The sequence below is a fragment of the Anabrus simplex genome, chromosome X (genome assembly GCF_040414725.1).
Source record: "Anabrus simplex isolate iqAnaSimp1 chromosome X, ASM4041472v1, whole genome shotgun sequence".
NCBI lineage: Eukaryota > Metazoa > Arthropoda > Insecta > Orthoptera > Tettigoniidae > Anabrus > Anabrus simplex.
In genome coordinates this window covers 158,277,368-158,299,533 of record NC_090279.1, presented here as the reverse complement: position 1 = coordinate 158,299,533, position 22,166 = coordinate 158,277,368, and the positions used below count along the sequence as shown (strand labels likewise).

General features: G+C 39.7%; 1 protein-coding gene across 1 annotated transcript in view; it reads left to right on the top strand.

The window, feature by feature from the left end:
- The window catches only part of LOC136886510 (uncharacterized), a 116,090-nt gene extending 103,545 nt beyond the window's left edge, over positions 1-12,545 (top strand). The window contains exon 7 of the mRNA XM_067159326.2: positions 9,751-12,545. Within this exon, the coding sequence (XP_067015427.1) occupies positions 9,751-9,854 (104 nt within the window). The 3' untranslated portion in view covers positions 9,855-12,545. The remainder of the gene's footprint in view (positions 1-9,750) is intronic.
- Positions 12,546-22,166: the final 9,621 nt, after the last annotated feature.

Here is a 22,166-nt window from a genome sequence, read left to right as displayed (position 1 = left end):
ATTCCAACACTATGAACGGGTGTGCCTACAATGGTCTAAGTATGGACGGGTGTGATAACACGTTCAGGTGCCCCTGTGCACATGCGGACAAAGGTCAGCCTGAGCTGCAAACCTTTGTGGAATCCTGCACGGTACAGAGTCAGTAAGACCCTGGATCATGGCCTGTGGAGCTGAAACCCATGCTTGCTGGACCACGAGGGTCAATTCATCCACAGTTCAGGCTGGCTGAGGGGAGTTGTGCATGTTCCACACATGCTCGATAGGGTTTGGAGAGATTCCCTGGAGATGTCTGCAGTGTGATTGTTCTTCTGAAACCTCCCATTTGCAATGGTTGCTGTCAGAGGGACAACTGCCGGGCTGAGTGACTCAGACGGTTGAGGTGCAGGCCTTCTGACCCAACTTGGCAGGTTTGATCCTGGCTCAGTCTGGTGGTATTTGAAGGCGCTTAAAATCATCAGCTTAGTGTCGGTAGATTTAGTGGCACATTAAAATAACTGCTGTGGGACTGAATTTTAGCACCTTGGTGTCTCTGAAAAGCATAAAAGTAGTTAGTGAGATGTAAAGCCAATGTTGTTGTTTGAGTCATCAGTCCATAGACTGGTTTGATGCAGTTTCCATGCCACCCTATCCTGTCCTAACCTTTACATTTCTATGTAACTATTGCATCCTACATCTGCTTGTCATATTCATACCTTGGTCTACTCCTACCATTCTTACTGCCTACACTTCCTTCAAAAACCAACTGAACAAGTCCTGGGTGTCTTAAGACGTGTCCTATCATTCTATCTCTTCTTCTCGTCAAATTTAGCCAAATCGATCTCCTCTCACCGATTCGATTCATTATCTCTTAATTCGTGATTTGATCTATCCATCTCACCTTCAGCATTCTTCTGTAACACCACATTTCAAAAACTTCTATTCTCTTTCTTTCTGAGCTAGTTATCGTCCATGTTTCACTTTCATACAATGCCACGCTCCAGATGAAAGTCTTCAGAAATATCTTTCTAATTTCTACATCAGTGTTTGAAGTCAACAAATTTCTTTTACTAAGAAAGCTCTTCCTTGCTTGTGCTAGTCTGCATTTTATATCCTCCTTACTTCTGCCATTGTTAGTTATTTTACTACCCAAGTAACAATATTCATCTACTTCCTTTAAGACTTCATTTCCTAACCTAATATTTCCTGCATCACCTGCCTTCGTTCGACTGTACTCCATTACTTTTGTTTTGTACTTATTTATTTTCATCTTGTACTCCTTACCCAAGACTTTGTCCATACCACTCAGCAGCTTCTCAAGATCTTCTGCAGTCTCAGATAAAATAACAATATCACTGGCAAATCTCAATGTTTTGATTTCCTCTCCTTGGATTGTGATTCCCTTTCCAAATTCCTCTTTTCTTTCCTTTACTGCCTGTTCTATGTAAATATCGAAAAGGAGGGGGACAAACTGCAGCCTTGCCTGACTTCTTTCTGTATTGCTGCTTCTTTTCCAAAGCCCTCGATTCTTATGACTACAGACTGATTTTTATACAGATTGTAGATAATTCTTCGTTCTCAGTATCTGATTCCAATCACCTTCAGAATCTTAAATAGCTTGGTCCAATCAACATTATCGAATGCCTTTTCTAGATCTACGAACGTCATGTACGTGGGCTTCTCCTTCTTAATTCAATCCTCTAGGATCACACGTAGTCAGGATTGCTTCACGTGTTCCTACATTTCTTCTGAAGCCAAATTGATCTTCTCCCAACTCAGCTTCCACTTGTCTTTCCATTTTTCTGTAAATAATACGTGTACCGAGCTCGATAGGCAGTCGCTTAAGTGCGGCCAGTATCCAGTATTCGGGAGATAGTGGGTTTGAACTCCACTGTCGGCAGCCCTGAAGATGGTTTTTTGTGGTTTCCCATTTTTACACCAAGCAAATGCTGGGGCTGTACCTTAATTAAGGCCACGGCCGCTTCCTTCCCATTCCTAGCCCTTTCCCGGCCCCAAAGAAAGTGTTAAAAAAATTTCAGGCATGAGATACTAAACTAATGGTGCAGTAGTTTTCACACTAGTCAGCACCGGCTTTCTTGGGAATAGGTATCAACAACATTCTGCTGAAAATTGGATGGGACTTCTCCTGTCTCATATATTTTACACACTAAATGAAATAACCTTGCCATGTTGGTTTTTCCTAAGGCAGTCAGTAATTCAGAGGGAATGTTATCAATTCCAAGTGCCTTGTTCCTATTTAGGTCTCTCACAGCTCTGTCACTCTCTGACCTCAAAACTGGGTCTCCCATTCAACACCGTCTTCTTGTTCCAGAATCAAATCATCTACATCTTTACCTTGATACAACTGTTGGATATGTTTCTGCCATCTTTCTGCTTTGTCTTCCTTCCCTAGAAGTGGCTTTCCATCTGAGCTCTTAATATTCATACACCTAGATTTCCTTTCTCCAAAGGTTTCCTTGATTTTCCTGTATGCAGCATCTACCTTTCCTAGGACCATACAACCTTCAACACCATTGCACTTCTCCTTCAGCCATTCTTCCTTAGCTACCTTGCACTTTCTATCCACTTCATTCTTTAATTGCCTGTATTCTTTTCTGCCCTCTTCATTTCTAGAAATCTTGTATTTTCGTCATTCATCAATCAGATCTAGTATCTCCTGAATTATCCACTGATTCTTAGTTGATCTTTTCTTCCTTCCTAACATTTTTTCAGCAGCCCTACTGACTTCATTTTTCATGACTCTCCACTCTTCCTCTATAGTGTTTCCTTCAGCCTTTTCATTTAGTCCTTGTGCAACATGTTCCTTGAAACAATCCCTCACACTCTTTTCTTTCAACTTGTCTAGATCCCATCTTTTTCCATTCTTTCCTTTCTTCAATTTCTTCAACTTCAGATGGCATTTCATGACCAACAGGTTGTGGTCAGAGTCCACGTCTGCTCCTGGGAAAGTTTTGCAATCGAACACCTGGTTTCTGAATCTCTGCCTAATCATAACGAAGTCTATTTGATACCTTCCAGTGTCTCCAGGTCTCGTCCACGTATACAGCCGTCGTTTGTGGTGTTTGAACCAAGTATTGGCAAGGACTAAATTATGATCAGTGCAGAATTCAACCAGCCGACTTCCTCTTTCGTTCCTTTGTCCCAATCCGAATTCTCCTACTGTATTACCTTCTCTTCCTTGGCCTACCACTGCATTCCAGTCTCCTATCACAGTTAGATTCTCGTCACCTTTTACATATTGTATTAAATCTTCTACCTCTTCACATATTCTTTCGATTTCCTCATCATCCGCTGAACTAGTAGGCATATAGACTTGCATTATCATGGTGGGCATTGATTTGGTGTCTATCTTGACGACAATAATTCTTTCACTATGCTGGTCATAGTAGCTTACCCGCTGCCCTATTTTCTTATTCATTATTAAACCAACTCCTGCATTTCCCCTGTTTGATTTTGTGTTGATAATTCGGTAGTTGCCTGACCAAAAATCCTGTTCTTCCTGCCAACGTACTTCACTTACACCAACTACATCTAACTTTTGTTTATCCATCTCCCTTTTCATATTCTCTAACCTACCATAACGATTCAAACTTCTAACATTCCACACTCCGACTCGCAGAATGTCAGTATCCATCTTCCTGATGATACTGCCTGCTGAGATGGACAGCAGGCAATGGTATGATGATAAACGGGGTTAAAAGTCAGGTTGTGAGTTTCACAAATAGGAAAAGTCCTCTCAGTTTTAATTACTGCGTTGATGGGGTGAAAGTTCCTTTTGGGGATCATTGTAAGTATCTAGGTGTTAATATAAGGAAAGATCTTCATTGGGGTAATCACATAAATGGGATTGTAAATAAAGGGTACAGATCTCTGCACATGGTTATGAGGGTGTTTATGGGTTGTAGTAAGGATGTAAAGGAGAGGGCATATAAGTCTCTGGTAAGACCCCAACTAGAGTATGGTTCCAGTGTATGGGATCCTCACCAGGATTACCTGATTCAAGAACTGGAAAAAATCCAAAGAAATGCAGCTCGATTTGTTCTGGGTGATTTCCGACAAAAGAGTAGCATTACAAAAATGTTGCAATGTTTGGGTTGGGAAGAATTGAGAGAAAGAAGAATAGCTGCTCGACTAAGTGGTATGTTCCGAGCTGTCAGCGGAGAGTTGGCGTGGAATGACATTAGTAGACGAATAAGTTTGAATGGCGTTATAAAAGTAGGAAAGATCACAATATGAAGATAAAGTTGGAATTCAAGAGGACAAACTGGGGCAAATATTCATTTATAGGAAGGGGAGTTAGGGATTGGAATAACTTACCAAGGGAGACGTTCAATAAATTTCCAATTTCTTTGAAATCATTTAGGAAAAGGCTAGGAAAGTAACAGATAGGGAATCTGCCACCTGGGCGACTGCCCTAAATGCAGATCAGTATTGATTGATTGAATGCCCTCTTTTGTGTAGCCCCCCCCTGGAGATCCGAATGGGGGACTAGTTTACCTCCGGAATATTTCACCCGGGAGGAAGCCATCATCAGTTCGTCATTCATATAGAGAGAGCTGCATGTCCTCGGGAGTTAGTTAAGGCTTACGGCTGTAGTTTCCCGCTGCTTTCAGCCGTATAGCAGTATCAACACAGCTAAGCCATGTTGAGTATTATTACAAGGCCGTATCAGTCAATCATCTAGACTGCTGCCCTTGTAATTTCCGAAAGGCTGCTACCCACCTTTCAATGAACCATTTGGTAGTCTGGTCTCTCAACAGATACCCATTCAATATGGTTGCACGTGCGGCTCAGCTATCTGCTTCATTGGGACATGCAAGCCTCCCCATCGCAGCAAGGTCACATGGTTCGCAGGGGAGGGTAAAGCCAATAACATAATTATTCAGAGGGACAACCAGATCACTGGATTAACAACGCTCTCCACATACTTTCAAGCAGTCACTGTGCCCTCAGCATAGCTTCCCAGACTGTAACACCTGCGGTTGGCCCGCTGTGCCTCTCGACAATAAGATCGGCGTAGCCCCTCTTCCCAGTACGCCATTGGACACGATTTTATTATTTTAACCATTATACAAACAGCCACATCATGTACAGAAAGCTAAATCACACCCGACCAGAAAGAGGTTGGCCATTTGGAGGAAGTTTTAAACAGAAGGAGCTGAAATAAACATTTTAAATTGTAGACGCACACTTTGTTTTTAGTGACTATTGGATGTTTAAGAAGAAAGAGATGCTTATTTTATGTAAATGTTTTTTGGTTTTTATGTATTTTTAAATATATTATTTAGTTGACAAGTCTTGTATTTTAATAATAACTTATTTAGAGTTTTTTGTGATAAGGTTAGGTATCAAGGCCGCAAATTATTTGATGGTGCGTTTGGTCGGTGATAAAAGTGAACAAGTGAAGTTCTCGAAACATGTATGGCATTTTATAGTACTGACAAGGTGGAAATAGATCTCTACCAATGATTTTCAGTGGTGTATCGGACAGAATTGCGACCGTCATTGCAGCCAAGATGAAAGCACGATTCATCACTGAAGGCGACATCAAGCGTGATCATTCGCAACATCAGGACAGCCTCACATGTTGATGTTATGGGGTCAGAGGTGTATTTGCTGGATTGTAAGCCAGGCGCATGCAAATGATTACGAGTTGTTTGTTGCGTATGCCATACTAGCTGGAATGTATGCTCCTACTGCTTGGAGTCTGTTCAGGACATCTGAATAATGTAATGATCGTCATGCTCTGTGGTCTGCCAGCTTGGTCATGCCCCAGGTCTCCGAACGTGTGTCTGTTCGCTTGACCACTGCAGCCGTACATGTTGTGGCGCAGGTGCATTTGGGCCAACAAAGCCAGTTTCAGTGGAGTCATTCACAACATTTCCTTCTCAGATCAATGTCTTTCAAACGGCTGTCTTCCTAGTAGGTTCAATATCTGCAGTTCAAACAATAACTCGGCCAGGAAAATAAACAAGAAAGATGATAAATCATCTCGGTAAATGAGGGAGACAGTAGTTTTTCAGTGGGCTCCCTCATAAGTAGAGATAGGAGGAAATGAAACATTGACATTTGGTGAAGAAAGGAGCTACACTTGAAATCAAACGAAGAAACTCTGTACAGGTCATAAATATAAGGGTCGATCAATAAGTTTTCGTTCAACAATCATACAATCCTGAATCAGGATGCCAACCAGGCAAAATCGCCATGAGCATTGAGGCACTGATCCCACTGACACACCAGGTTGAAGATCCCCATGTGGTAAAACACAGTGTCCTGCTGCGTGAAGAAGTGCATAACTGCCTGCTGTACATCCTCATCCAACAGGAAGCGTCGACCCTTCAAGGCCTTTTTGAGGGGACCGAAGGCATGATAATTGCACGGGGAGAAATCAGGACTGTAGGGCGGGTGCTGGAATGTCTCTCACCTGAGCTGGCATAATGGATAAGGCTGGTCTCTCAGATCGACCGGCATGGAACTTGGTGCACCATTTTGCAACGGTGGTTTTCAACAGGCATGCTGCCTTATACACAGTCTTCATTCTCTGATGGATGTCCACCGGTGTTTGTCCTTTGGCAGCCAAGAACAGAATAACAGCACATTGGTCCTGTTTGAACGGATTTGGTGATTACGTATAAGCAATCAGTTTCATGATTGGGCCTGTATTGATGGATATGACTTACTTTTTACAAAACCTTTAGTTTATTATCCACCTAACCAATACAGTTTACTCTCAAACAGTACTAGTTTCGACCGTACATAGTGGTCATCCTCAGTTATTAATCATAAAATTAGAATTGGGACATAGTGACCTCGTAAACGAGGGGGGGTTAAACCTCCTGAGTTAAGGTTACAAATAACAATAAGGAGCACTCGAATGAGTATTGAATTTAATGGGTTCTTTCTTTGCTATATTCAGGTAGTGTTTCTTGTCTCTTTTTACACTTTAGGATGTGGTAACGATCACAGATGACTTAGCACAGTGTGCAAACACAGTCATTCGTTGGGTTATGGTATTTTGCCTTTGCACATATTTTGTGGTGGAAGCTATGTATCATGTATCTGGTTATAACATGTCTTATTGTTCTTGCAGTTCTTTGCTCCAGTTTCAATCGATTATAGCATCACTGCCGTAGAATTCAAAGTCTATATTGGCGCGTTTCCTTAAGAAGTTTCTCCTGTAGTGCTTGGAACGGTTTGGTAGATGGCAGAGGAAGGTTGATTTGTAGATCTTCTATGAAATACGTTTCCCGGGCCAGAACGTAGACGAGTCTGGAAGGAGCCGATTAACTCGCTCCTAGGGCCTTCATGAGGAATCTTGCTTTGACTTTTTCTATCTTCTCCAGGTCGCTAATTGTCAGGTTTTCCCAGATTATCTCGATTCCGTATGTGACAATCAGTTATTGTGGTTTTGAATAATGTCCTCACTGTGTTGAGTGATAGCATAGATAGGTTCTTGATGTTGTGGTTGGCCTTGAATGCTGCTGTCGTTCTGTCTATGATGTGGTAATTGAAGGAAGTCATGGTCGTTTGAAATGTGATGCCTAAGTATTTGAATTTCATGACTGTTTCTAATGGATTTTTTTTTAGCGTTATAGTGTCATCTGTGGCTAACTTGCTGCCTTTTCTGAACACCATATGAACTGTCTTTTCCTGGTTAATCTCAAATTTATTCTCTGATGCCCATGTTTCTAACTTTAAAATTGTCCCCTGAAGTTCTGTCTTTGAATATGATCCCAGAGCCATATCGTCAGCGTACATTAATACAGTAATCTCGGGAGAGTCTATCGTTATTCAAGTGATGACTGCTGTTGCTATGCTGAATAACAGCGGGCTTAAGGGGTCTCCTTGGGGTACCCCGTTGGTCTGAGTTACCTTTCCTGATGTAGTTACTCCATCGTCGATTTTGATTACATTGTAGTCTAGGATGGACATGATGATACAAACACTTAAAATACACTAGTGTACACATTAAAACTTTACACATTAGACGTTTGATAAATGGTTAAGTAGATTTTAATAAAAACTAGTACGTCAGAAGATTAACGATACTTAAAATGATTTCAAAACTGCACTTGTGTTGAACAAAAGATGACATATGAAGCCATTGTCCATTAGTAGTCCCATCATGGATCATAGTTAAATATGTATTACAAGAAAATATCATAGTATTGGTGCAAATAAAATTGATTAACTGTTAATGTACCTGTCCATTACAAGATACTAGAATCATTGACGGTTTTCATTTTACAAAGGAAATTTTTTAATGTGTCCTCCTATTCAATACATAACTCCATCATTAGATGGAGTAAAAATGTCAAACATGTTTCGACTCGTTTGAGCCATCTTCAGTGAAAAAAGGGGGTTAAGGTGAGATGGGTAGATAGAAACATGAATGAAGAGATACTGAATCGAATTGGTGAGAGGAGATGGATTTGGCTAAATTTGACCAGAAGAAGAGATAGAATGATAGAGCACATTTTAAGACACCTAGGACTTGCACAGTTAGTTTTTGAGGGAAGTGTAGGTGGTAAGAACAGTAGGGGTAGACCAAGATACGAATATGACAAGCAGATTAGACAGATGCAGGATGTAGTAGTTATGTAGAAATGAAAAGGTTAGCACAAGATAGGGTGGCATGAAGAGCTGTATCAAACCAGTCTATGGATTGTTGACTCAAACAACAACAAAGTTATTTACATAACAGAAGCTAAAAATGTGTAAGGAACATAATGAAGGAACAAATGAAAAACAAAAGAGATATGACGGAAATAAAAAAAACAATTCAATATAAACACATTTCCATCATTAGGTGGTGTAATAATCAACATGTTTGAGACATCTTAAGTAAAAAAAGTTAACATTTTTACATAATTGAAGCTAAAATGCGTGTTAAAACCTGTGAAGAAAAGAATGAAAACAAATGTGATAAGACGGAAATGAAAAATAAGTGTTTATAGTGAGGTTGTGGACCTCTTAATCTAAAAATGTTGCAGTGTGATATAATTAAAAAATGGACAAAATCACTGTGTTAAAAATTCGGAATTGACAGTCTGTCTTTGTAGAGTCACCATCACCACGAATAGTTAGTTAATGTATGTGAGCATTGATGTTTTCATGGCCCGTAATTGTAGATGTGATCAAAGCTTCTTGGGCTTATGCCGTGTTAAGAAAATAAGGTGAAATTACATTTCACAGAGAACTTTCAGAAGAAAATCTTAACTGTTCACCACGAGTTATGTATTGAATAAGAGGACACATTAAAATTTTTCCTTTGTAAAATGTACTTGTCAACGCCATATCACTGAAGGAACAATCTTCTTTTGTTTGAAGGATATCCCGGTGTTATTAAAGTAAGTCTATCCGTCCATAAGGGCGTTAATAGGTGGATATCCTTCGAGGTTACAGTGGTACACCCAGCAAAGCTGTAGTCGACACTGACAGCTGTGTTGGTTACAGCACTGTAACCTCGCTGTGTTTAAATATTTGAGAATTCCTCCATCCTAGACTAATTAAATAGATAAAAAAATTCTTCTCTAACCAACTTCAAATTAGGTTCAATCATTTTCAATTGTGTCTTATCAGACATGGACTCAAATGAGACTGAACCTTTTCTTGACTTTCAAATGTCTAATCTTAGGAATATTTTAGGATCTGTCAATGTATTTAATTGTCAATTCTCACAAATGTTAAACAGAAATATTGATTGATCACTTAAAGGACTCCCTCTAAAATCTTTCTTCTTTGTGATTTCAGTGGTATTCACCAACTTCATGTGGACGTTCGAATATTTTCCTGGCCGGAATCTGGATAATGTTGCCATCCTAACGGAAACAGTGTGGGAAGAGACAGCCGCATAAACTAAAGATTTATTTTTGTATATATATCCTTTACAAATATGTTGAATTCAAACCCAGTACTCTTGATTTAAAAAAGTCTCATATAGAACATGTTAAAATCATAATTAGAAGTGGTAATGACAAGAATGTGGTTTAGTAGTGTTTGTTGTTTTAAAGGGAAGTACCGCTGAACAGAGAGAAAAATAGAAGACATCGGGCCCTCGAAGGAATGAAGGTATCAGCATTGGAATGGAAGGTCAATGAAGGACATCAAAATAAAGGATATCCTAGGTCTTGCAAATTTAATTCTGCGCTGTTATTTCTCCATGCAAGGAAATGATGAACAGGGCACTGCATAACCCAGAGGCATGGGAAATCAAAGAATGTTTAATAATAATATTGGGCGTGATAGTTTTCTCTAAAGGTAAAGGAAAGGTCCATGAAGGAAAAGGGACTGAACTATATTAAGCACACAAAAGAAATATATTCTGATCAAACCATGAGAGTCTAACCTCTCAATTTATGCCCCTGACAAGACCTATAAAAATAAATCTGATGAATGGTTGTCCGTGTGTACAATGTTTTGTCTTCAGCCAATGTACAACCATTCCATCGATCTGGCAGGTGTAGATGTTTACAAACCAAAAACACCTATGCATTTACAAGTTGTAGCATTAACCAATTTTCCACCATGTCAAGGTACACAAGACCAGCCCCGCGAAGGATTAGCATGCCTGCATCTTACGTGGATGCCACGGGTTCAATTCCCGTCCAGGTCAGGGATTTTCACCAGAATCTGAGGGCTGGTTCAAAGTCCACTCAGCCTACGTGATTAAAATTGAGGAGCTATCTGATGGTGAGATAGCGGCCCCGGTCTAGAGAGCCATGAATAACAGCTGAGAGGATCAGTCATGCTGACCTCACGACACCTTGTAATGTGCTGGCCTTCCAGCTGAGCAGCGGTCCCTTGGTAGGCCAAAGCCCGCCCCTCAGGGCTGTTGTGCCATGGGGATTGGTTTGGTTTTCCAAGGTACACAAGTCCCATGATAAGTCTCCTTGGTGACAAAAATCGAGTAAACCCACATCTACTAGTAATGGCACAAAACATGTTCACTTCGAGGATGTTACATTTTGTCAAACAAATATATGCTCCACGGCTAAATGGTTATCATGCTAGCCTTTGTTCCACGGGGTCCTGAGTTCGATTCCCGGCCAGATTGGTGATTTTAACCTTTATTGGTTAATTCCAATGACATGGGAACTGGGTTTTCGTATAGTCTTATTAGGATTCATCATGGGTCACCTATAAAGCGTCAACTCGAAAGACCTGCACCAGACCTTCCAGAGGCCCAAGACCATTATTATTATTATTATTATTATTATTATTATTATTATTAAACAGGTAACAAGTGAAACTCAGGCGGGAGAGCGGAACTTCGCTCTTTTAAATGGTGGTTACATCTTGTCAGTTCAGTTTTTAATTTTTTTAAAATCCATTTACTCTCCAGGGTCGGTTTTTCCCTTCAGACTCAGCAAGGGATCCCACCTCTACCGCCTCAAGGGCAGTGTCCTGGAGTGTGAGACATTTGGTCGGGGATACAACTGGGGACGAGGACCAGAACCTCACCTGTTAGGCTGAACAGGGGCCTTATCGGGGGTTGGGAAGATTACAAGGGATAGACAAGGAACAGGGAAGGTGACGGTCATGGCCTTAAGTTAGGTAACATCCCGGCATTTGCCTAGAGAAGAAGTAGGAAACCACGGAAAGCCACTTCGAAGATGGCTGAGGTAGGAACGGAACCCCCTCTGTTCAGCCGACCTTCCGAGGCTGAGTGGACCTCGTTCCAGTTCTCAAATTTCGTGGCAGAGCCAGGAATTGAACCGAGGCCTCCAGGGCTGGCAGCTAATCGCACTAACCACTACACCACAATATTGGAGATAATATAGTATTACCTAATTGTTCAATAAATTGTGGACAATCTGTATTGCACTGGCTCAGATCGATCTTATGGCGACGATGGGACATGAAAGGGCTAGGAGTGGGGAAAAAAGTGGCTGTGGTCTTAATTAAAGTACAGACCCAGCATTTGCCTAGTGTGAAAATGGAAAACCACAGAAAACCATCTTCAGGGCTGCCGACAGTAGGGTTCGAACCCACTATCTCCCGAATACTGGATACTGGCCGCACTTAAGCGACTGCAGCTATCAAGCTCAGTGCAATGTTATTTGCGGCAACTCTTCTTTAAGGATGATTATGTTTTCACTACATGATGGACTTCTGAGACTATGCTGTGTAAATTAAACTTCAAGAATTTTTAACTATGTAGCTCTTGGCAAAGGTATATGGCAGTAAATGAATATTAGTCCATGTTAGGAAAAAGATAGGAACATTCATATGTGATAGAACAATATGTTTATCTTTGGTCATCATGCCCTTAAGTTCATACTCTGTCCCATTCATTTAAAACAATTTACTGTATTGTCTTCCCACTTCTCCTGATTTTGTTTCCCTGTATACTCATCATTTGAGTACTGAACCTTGTTCCTGCTCAGGAGGTATAAATTGTTGAGATGATAATGGTTCTGATGTTTTCTTTTGTGCAGTAGTTTATTCTCCAAGAACATTAGTAGTCAAGAAAACTGGGTTTATTCATGTTACTGTGAATCTTTGTGAATTCTATATTATCTGTCATCTTCCAAATAAAAATATTCTATCAACTTGTCATATTCATTGTGTTACATGAAGTGTCTTGTAAATACTCAGACAGCAAAGCTAAGAGCAGAAGACTGGCTGGGGTGGATTCAGTGTCTTACCAGGTAAGAACAAAGCCGATAGTACACTTATAGACAGGGTAACCATATGTCTTGTTTTCATTGAAACAGTCTGGTTATTTTATGTTGTCCTATCTGTCCTGTTGGTTTTCCAAACTATTTTACAAAATAATAAAAAATACATTTATATTATCTTACAACAATTTGGTACACATGTGCAGTTTAATGACCTTTTCTACACAGGAATGTAAACACATTTGAAAAAGTATCCAAGTTCTTCTTAAGAAGAGAAGAAGGAAAGAGTGACCCTACATTCGTAGACATAATCACCCACCTATTATTATTAGACATACATAAAGATGTATTTAGATAAATGAGCCTGTTTTAATCTATAGTTACTATAATAAATGTATGGAATAGGTGGAACTCTTTCTTCACTTGAATTGAAATGTATGAAATGTATATACACATCAAAGTTATCTAATTTTATAAAAACAATTATTATTATTATTGAATTTCTGATATACATAACACTTCAACGTTTCCTGTTTCTAGTCTTCTGGGTTGGGTTGTGAATTAAGGACCTGCACAGTTGTCTGTCTGTCTGTCTGTCCACCACTCCTTTCCTTCCTCCAATATTTCTTCTACTTTTACTCCTCTCTTCTCTATACTCTCTTTCACTGTATCCATCCACCTCTTTCTGGGCCTTCCACCTGTTATTTTCTTCATAAATTATACTTGCTTTGCAAGTGTATCCTCTTTTATTCTCATCATGTGTCCATACCACTTCAGCTTACTGATCTCTATCTTGTCTTGCAGGTTAGGGAATCCAATTCTCTATGATTTCTATGTTTCTGATCTTATCCCTTCATCTCTTCCCAATTATTCCTCTAAGGAATTTCATCTCAGCTGCTTGGATTCTACTTTTATAATGTTTTGTTGTTGTCGACATGCCCACCACATAAAAGGTGGGCAATACATTTAGTATGGAATTTTCTTGCATTTCTCTGGGACGTCCCAGTTCCTCACTATACCTATACCTCTCAAACATTAGTTTAACTCGTTGGTTTGTTGGATTCTCTTTCAAATTTCTTTGTGTATTTTCCCATCTCCTGCAAGTATACTTCCCAAATATTTGAAGCTTTTCAAAACTGCTATTGGTCTTCTATTTACTTCAATATTGCCTCTTCCTTCTCTATTGCCCCTTCCTTCTCTATTACCTCTAGTCATCACTACTGTTTTACTCTTTTCCATACTAATTTTCATTCCATATTCCTCTATCTCCTGATTCCATACAGTAACTTGTTCTTATACTTCCATTTCATCTTCTCTCCTTATTATTATGTCATCTGCAAAGAGTCAGGCCTTCGTCTCTTTGCTTCCCTTTTTCTGTTGTACACTTGTGGATTTCATCCACGACTCTGATGAAGAGTAGAGAGGATAATACACTTCCTTGTCAAAGTCCTGTTTCTACACTGAACCAGTTCATTTGTCCTATCTTAGTCTTCACACTTGCACACTAATTCCATACTTTTCACACAATAGCTTTGATCATTTGTACTTTTGCTTTGCCTGCCTCCCCTTTTTTTTAACCAATGCATCACTGGCCAGTTGCCATGGTACTCTGTCATATATCTTCTCAATATCTATAAATGCCATCACTAAATCCTTCCTGAATTCCCATCATGTTCTTTAATGCAAAAATTAGATCAAAAGTTGATATATTTCTCTTCTAAATCTGTATTGTTCCTCCTCCATTTCCTTTTCTACTCTCGTCCTGTCTTTCCTCTAATATCCTCTCAAGGATCTTTGCTACATGTGAACGGAAGGTGATTCCTCTATAAATTCTTTCTTAGCACCCTTCTTGATTACTGGGATTTTCAGACCCTTCCTCTCATTACACAAAACGTACATTAGGGTTATAGATTCATGAAATATAATGAACTATTACATAAAATTCTCAGATATTATACCTGTTTAAATAGTTGTTCCAAGTAATTCATAAAGGCAGAAGAACGACACAATTTAGAATGTTCCAGCTGCGTTTTGAACCAGGTGTTCTTGATTATTAGGTTGATTCCTATGCAGAAGTCAAGGAAACATTCATCCTCGTGGTTCCTATTTCCATAACAATAAGGACCGATTACTGCCTCATACCCTGTCCTTACAGTTCCCACCTGAGCATTTAAGCCTCCCATAACAACGAGTATTATCTTACCATAGATGCTTTCATGGATCATAATTGTAGACGTGATAGAGGCTTTTTGGGCTTATGCCGTGTCAAGAAAATAAGGTGAAATTCTTTATGTTTTACAGAGAACTTGCAGAACAAAATCTCGACTGTTCACGAGGAAGACTTCTCCAAGAATGAAGGTTTGAATTTAGCCATTAGTAATAGGAAGTGATACATTCATTCGTCACCAGATGGCTCGCCATACACTGGTACAGCACTAGCATTCCAAGTGGCAGCTGACGGTACCATCAGAGTTGGTCTGGGAGGGTGGCATAACTGGAGTACATGCATATGAAAGTACGACACTAACACAAGCCTGGAATGAAACATCTGCTAATGAGGAACGTACGAATTTGGAAAACACCAAAAGGAAATAACGATTAGTGAAAGGAAAAGGAAGAGAACTACCTACATAAATCCATAATGGCTGGCAACCACGTATTAATTAATAGCCAGTGTCCCTGTTGAAACTGTTAGGATTCCTACGTATTTCCACAGCTTCCCTTATAAATATAGACACTGGCTATCAATTAAGTAAGACATGGTTGCCAGCCATTAAGGATTTACACAGTAGTTCTCTTCCCTGTCCTTTCACTATCATCAATTTGTTTCCGTGAGAAAAAATTTAAGTGTTCGACACTTCAAAAAATGAAGATATCAGCTAAAGAAGAGCGTGAAAAGGAAAAACTACCTAGAATTCGCAAACCTAATACCGTCAGGGTCAGAAAAGAACAAGTGTTGACCAGTGGAGGTCGGATAGAATAGATGAAAGTAAGGAGCCTGGCACAAGTAATACGTGGAAGCAATGCCAGGACTCAAGCTAGGGCCCCGTGGTTGCCAACCCACGCTCCAAAGTTCAGAGCCACTGGGGCCTCTTTTAGTTGCCTCTTATGATAGGCAGGGGATACCGGGGTGCTATTCTACCACCCCCACCTACAGGGAGAAATGAGAGGAGGCTATAGAAGAATAAAAAGGAAGGGGTGCCGGGCTGAGTGGCTCAGACGGTTAAGGCGCTGGCCTTCTGACCCCAACTTGGAAGGTTCGATCCTGGCTCAGTCCGGTGGTATTTGAAGGTGCTCAAATACGTCAGCCTCGTGTCGGTAGATTTACTGGCACGTAAAAGAACTCCTGCGGGACTAAATTCCGGCACCTCGGCGTCTCCGAAAACTGTAAAAGAGTAGTTAGTGGGACATAAAACAAATAACATTATTAAAAAGGAAGGCAGAAGATAAGAATGGGTGGGGACTCAAGTGGAAACTTGCCGCTAGGCACAACACTAATGCCAATCCTATTTTAAATTTCACATTAATATTATCAAAAGTCATTACCTATTTATCAGAATTAATTAACATTTTTGTTTCTCTTCAAAATGCTTAATGTACTGATCAAAATTAGGAATTTCTGATTTCAAAACTTTAAAACTCACATTCCCTAGTTCTGTAATGAAATTTGAATTGCATGCAGATTTTTGGTGCCCTAATAATGTGTATTTCGAGCGTTTGCAAATCTGCTACAATGAAACAGAACTTCATTGCTCATTAAATGAAGTGAGCGATCCACAATACCACCACATAAGGGTTATAAGATCCATCTACAAAAACTGAAGTACGAAATAAGATCGGCACGAGCCGCCGACACTTTGTATGGATGAAACTTGGGTGTTTTAATATGCTCCCAACACACCATTGAGAAATTTTACGTTCTTGCACAATTTGCCGAGCAGGATTTTTGGGAGACACTCTCATTCTGACTCGATGTCTTAAAGTGTCTTGTATGGGACATAGCTCTTTCCTATCGGGAATGGATCCTATTTCTCACCACCACTACTGCATCATGGTACTTTTTCATGGCCAAGAGGCCTCTAGAGAACATTTTACACACACTTTTTCTTTAAAAGATACATCTTAACAAGAAATATGATTTGTGCATCATATTTTTACTGTAACATGCTTTATCTGTTCACATACAAAAGCAGTGAAAGTCCCCAATCACTCGGGCAAGCTCCCATACTTGGCCTGGAGATCCCAAGTCTCCCGTACGAGACTTTCTACAGCACATGAATTCCCTGGAGCGTTAGGTTTGCCTCGCCTCCTGTAAAACATAGTTTTGTGAACAGATCATTTCTTATGCAGAGACGCCAACATTCAATGGTCTGTAGTCGAACCCACTATCTCCCAGGAGTCTCTTGCTTTGCCCTTTGATGCCTCCATACTCATGTTATATACATTTCATACAGCATGGAGTCATCACATCCTCCATATATTGAACAAAAATCACACTCTCATGTTTCACAAAACACATGCTTTGGTGAAAATTATGATGGTCCTAGGCATGAAAACTCTCCTGTATACTGCTTGAATTAATACCAATTTGCTGAAGGTCGTTTTTTGTCCACGGTCACTTGGCTCTTCATTGTTTTTATGTTTACACGACATAATTGTTATTTTATTTAATGCTGTTCTTCACTTCACCAAAATAAATACTTGCACGACATACATTTGCAACAAAAGTAATATTCAGTGCACGCAAGTCATTACTAAATCACAGGTAATAAACAGATACTGAGCACATATTCTGGGAATTTGCGAAGATATAGGTTGCTATCTCAATTTTTTCACGGACTGTTTCCTAATAGCGAATCTCTAACCTATGAAACTAAATTCTTTCATGTCTTTGATAGAAATTGAGAATTTATAGAGATTTTGATTTTGTGAAACCTGTAATAATTGCTACTGTTTTAGTATATGGCATCTCTGCTTAAGTATAATGATGGGCAGTCTGAGATGGGGTCTCAAACACCAGTTTCTCATGAGAAATGTCAAGAGTGTTATTCCTCCATTGTGTAGCGTGTCGTAGACCTACAGGTAGACAGAGCTGAATGTTGTTTGTGCAGATTATACGAATAGCTAACCATGGGCCTTCTCCATTCCATAAATGCGTTGTCAACAACTGACTAGGCCATTCATTTCTACCGAGGTCTTTTATTGACGCAGTATAATAATTAGGATTTGCATTCTGGCATTGTTTGCAGCCTTATGAGTAAGCTAAATAGAGAAACTGACAGCTACTGTACCCACGAAAATCAGCCAGAAGAGGTCGATGCGGAAAAAATAATAATTTATGAAGAAAAGGTGGACATTTATAAGCAAAAATATAAGTGTTTTCCCAGGACCTTTTTAATGGTCTGCCGTTTATACAGACCATCTGGCTGACAACCTAGATATGTGCTATTGGCTAACATAACCTAGATATGTGCTATTTATGTAATGTTAATACATATTTAAGTCACTGGGTGCTCCAAATTAAAAGTGTATATACTGTAAAACTGTTTATTTAAATGATAAATCTTCAATATTGTCTGCATAATTGCATCACTTACATCAGAGTTTAAATGTTTGGCTTGACTATCACTTAAGTGTTGTGCACGACCGGTATCTGGATTAGCGTGAAATCGTGTGCGAGCACTCAATTCCGCTTGTCGTCACAAACCTGTATGGCACTCCACAGCAACCGAGTGGTAAGTCCCGGCGTTACAAAATTTTTTGCTAGTTGTTTTATGTCGCACCGACACAGGTAGGTCTTATGGCAACGATGGGACAGGAAAGGGCTAGGAGTGGGAAGGAAGCTGCCGTGGCCTTCATTAAGGTACAGCCCCAGCATTTGCCTGGTGAGAAAATGGAAAACCACGGAAAACCATTTTCAGGGCTGCCGACAGTGGGGTTCGAACCTACTATCTGCCGAATACTGGCCGCACTTAAGCTACTGCAGCTATCGAGCTCGGTCGTTACAAGATTATGAACAAGTGGTAGAATACTGAAAGTTACTTCTTGTTCGTGATAACACTAAAATAGTTCAATTTTGCAATTAATATTTACCTGCCTAGTATTATTGTTAATGAACTGAGGGGAATACATTGAAATTTTATCATATTCTTTTTTATGTAGTATTCCCCACCTGGTTGTTCATTCCTGCCGTCTGGCTGATGAAAATTTCTGGGGAGAACACTGTACAAGTTCTCATCCATCTCTGTAATCTGCTTGCTGTTAGGTGCTCGAGGAACCATTCCTAAACTTTGCCATACCTAATGCATCACCATTACTACTCTGAAGATGTCCATCAATATCTTCAAGAACCATGCTTGCTGACCTCGGATAAATGTTTGACGTGCCTCATTCTTTTGCCTACTCTTAACTTCATACTATCTATCTATATCTACTATTGTTGTTTAGGTACTCATTGTCCATCAGTAGCCTGCAGTTGTCGCAGGAAGATTGTTGGATGATAAAAATGCATTTGAGCAGTGCTTGTGTTTAACAACATTATGATGACAAAGGAAAAATTCATTACAATGATATAGAGTATGTGTCATAATTAGATACTTTGGTATTGCACTGTGCAATGTGTAATCGTGTCTAATTATATGCGACAACTTTAAGACTACGTCCGAAACGTGACGTAAGTTGTGGACAGCGGATTATTTTGAAGAGATACCACGTAGCACAGTCCGCTGTGTTGTTTGTTCAAAAGTAAAATATGTCAGCAGAAATACTTCTGGGATGCTCTGGCATTTAAAAAACACACATCACTGAAGGGGAATAGTCACAGAACACACCTCCGGTCCAGTCTGCATCACAAGAAGCTATCCTGTCGACAACTAAGAGGAATTCAGGTAGGTATATATCCAATCTAGTTATTCACAAATTATGCAGGGTTATTCAGCTGTCTACCTCAAATAAGTTGTGAACCATTTAAGATAGTGACATTCTGTTTTCACTTTCGTTAATAGTTGAAAATGCAGTACTTTCTAGGCTTGAAACAAAATTTACCAGCACACGTTTCCATATGACAACTGCTAATGATATATTATCAAGCATACGCTCGTAGTTACTGGGAAGTCGCACAAGCGAATCAGTCTCAAAAGCATTACCCCTCACTACCCTGTCAAAAGAATTGGAGCAAACTCAGGCATTTTAGTTTACACGTTCCACTCATGCGTAATGGAGGTTTCATATGGAGCAAGGCACATCTTGTCCCACCTCAAATTCAAATAATGCAAGCCTCTAGTATCCAGGTAGGTGTACATCCTAGCTACAGTTATCCACAAATTATGCAGGGTTCTTCAGGTAAGATATCCACCTCAAATAGGTCGTGAACAGTTTGAGATACTGACATTCTGTTTTCACTTTCGTTAATAGTATCAAGGGGTTCATAGTTGAACATGCAGTACTTTTCCAGGCTTTTGACAATTTATCGGCACACATGTTTTCATATCTGAACGTTATTTTCCGCATTAACTGCTTATGATATACTATCAAGATCACACTCGTAGTTACTGGGACGTTGCACAGATCGTAGCACAAGCGAATCAGTTTCGAGATTCTTGCGAGAGTCTCAAAATCTGTGACGTCAGTCTCGAGCGAGAGCATTGCCAATCACTATCCTCAATGATGCTATTGGTAATACGAGTACTTTAATCCTTAAGCAACTGTTTCAATCTATTTTTTTTTTTTTTTTTTTTTTGCTAGTGGATTAACGTCGCACTAACACATTGAATGTTTTCAGTGACATGGATACGAAAGGGCTAGGATTGGGAAGGAAATAGCTGTGACCTTAATTAAGGTACAGCCCCAGCATTTGCCTGGTGTGAAAATGTGAAGAAACCACAGAAAACCATCTTCTGGGTTGCTGATTGTGGGATTCAAACCCATCATCTTCTGAATGCAACTTCACAGCTATGCGATCCTAACCGCATGTCTAACTCGCTCTGAGAACTACTAGTTGACGCCATAATAGCTGGACTGCCACGTAGCAAGAGCTGGGCTGCATTTCATCGAATATCTAGTTGTAACAGGAGAAAGGTTACTTGAAGTTCTTAGGTTTAACTAGAAGGATCAGTACATGTGCAGCTTACCTTTTTGCATAAGCACAAGTCAAAATGGCTATAAATTTGAGTTTATAAGTGGTCACAAATCCCATATAAGAAGAGAGGGAGTATCAAACAGACCTCGACATGAGTGGAAAGGGTTAATGCAACGATCATTGTTATTGCAGTGTAGTTGTGTTTTGAACTTTTTGTTTTCTATTATTGTGTGGAAGAAAGTTTTTGCTGAATAAGTTACTTATTACCCCACCGAGACTAGTGGATCCGCTAAATGACCGAGTTAATGTGGTGACGTAAGTGTAATGCACGGAAATACAATTTAGTCTGGTTCAGTTCAGTTGCCGGTAGGTCGTGTATCTTCTTCTGTGCTAGTGATGGAGCGTACAGGGAACAAAGTTATACGTAAACAAACTCTGCGTGTTATTTACATCATCATTAAGTTTTATGATCGAGAGGAGAAGGTATGAAAATACCGGTTACAAATGTCACTGAACTTGCTATTGCCTCTAGCAGCTGTATTAAGGAAACAATATGTAAAACAGGAAAAAAAGAATCATTTTTCTCTGTCAACGCTTTAAGTCACCGGTTTGTCTGCTGTGTACTACACAAATATGCTGCAGTTGTGTCATCATCATGGGCATTTTATTTCCATACAAGTGAACAAGTGGAGTGATGAATTGAAAGAGGATGTTGATGGTAATAAGAAAATGTTATATGGGATGATGAAAAATAGAAAAAAGAGATAAAAAACACTCCAAATACCTAAGAGATGATAATGAAAATCTGATCACTGAAAATGAGAAGATCAAAGAGACTTGGAGGACTTACTTTGATGAATTACTAAATGTGAATTGCATGCAGCCTACACAAAAAGACAGTACCGGTACTACCTCCTGCAAGTCTGCCTCCGACAGCAGGTTAGAATTAACATGGAATGATGTAGAATATGCCTGGAAATACATCAAAACTGGAAAATCAGCAGGGGCTGATGAAATTAATGGAGAAATGATCAAGGCAATGGGCATTTCTGGAAAACATTGGATATACAGACTCTTTTGTAAGATCTGGAAAGAAGGGGACATGCCAGTCGATTGGAAAACAGGCATCATAATTCCAATCTTCAAAAAAGGAGACAGAAAGAAATGTTCCAACTATAGAGGCATCACTTTAACATCTCAAGTTGGTAAACTTTATGAAAGAATTATAGACCCCTTATTGAAGAGAACCTCTTCGAAGAACAGTATGGATTCAGGAAGGGGAGATCAACAACTGATTTAATCTTTACAGTCCGTCAGTTAATGGACAAATACTATGAACACAACCGAGATTTGTGGTTAGCCTTTCTGGATATCAAGAAAGCATTTGATGCAGTGAATAGAGAGAAGGTGTGGGAAGCACTGAAGAAAATTGGAATACAGGATGACATGATACACCGGATCGAGAATTT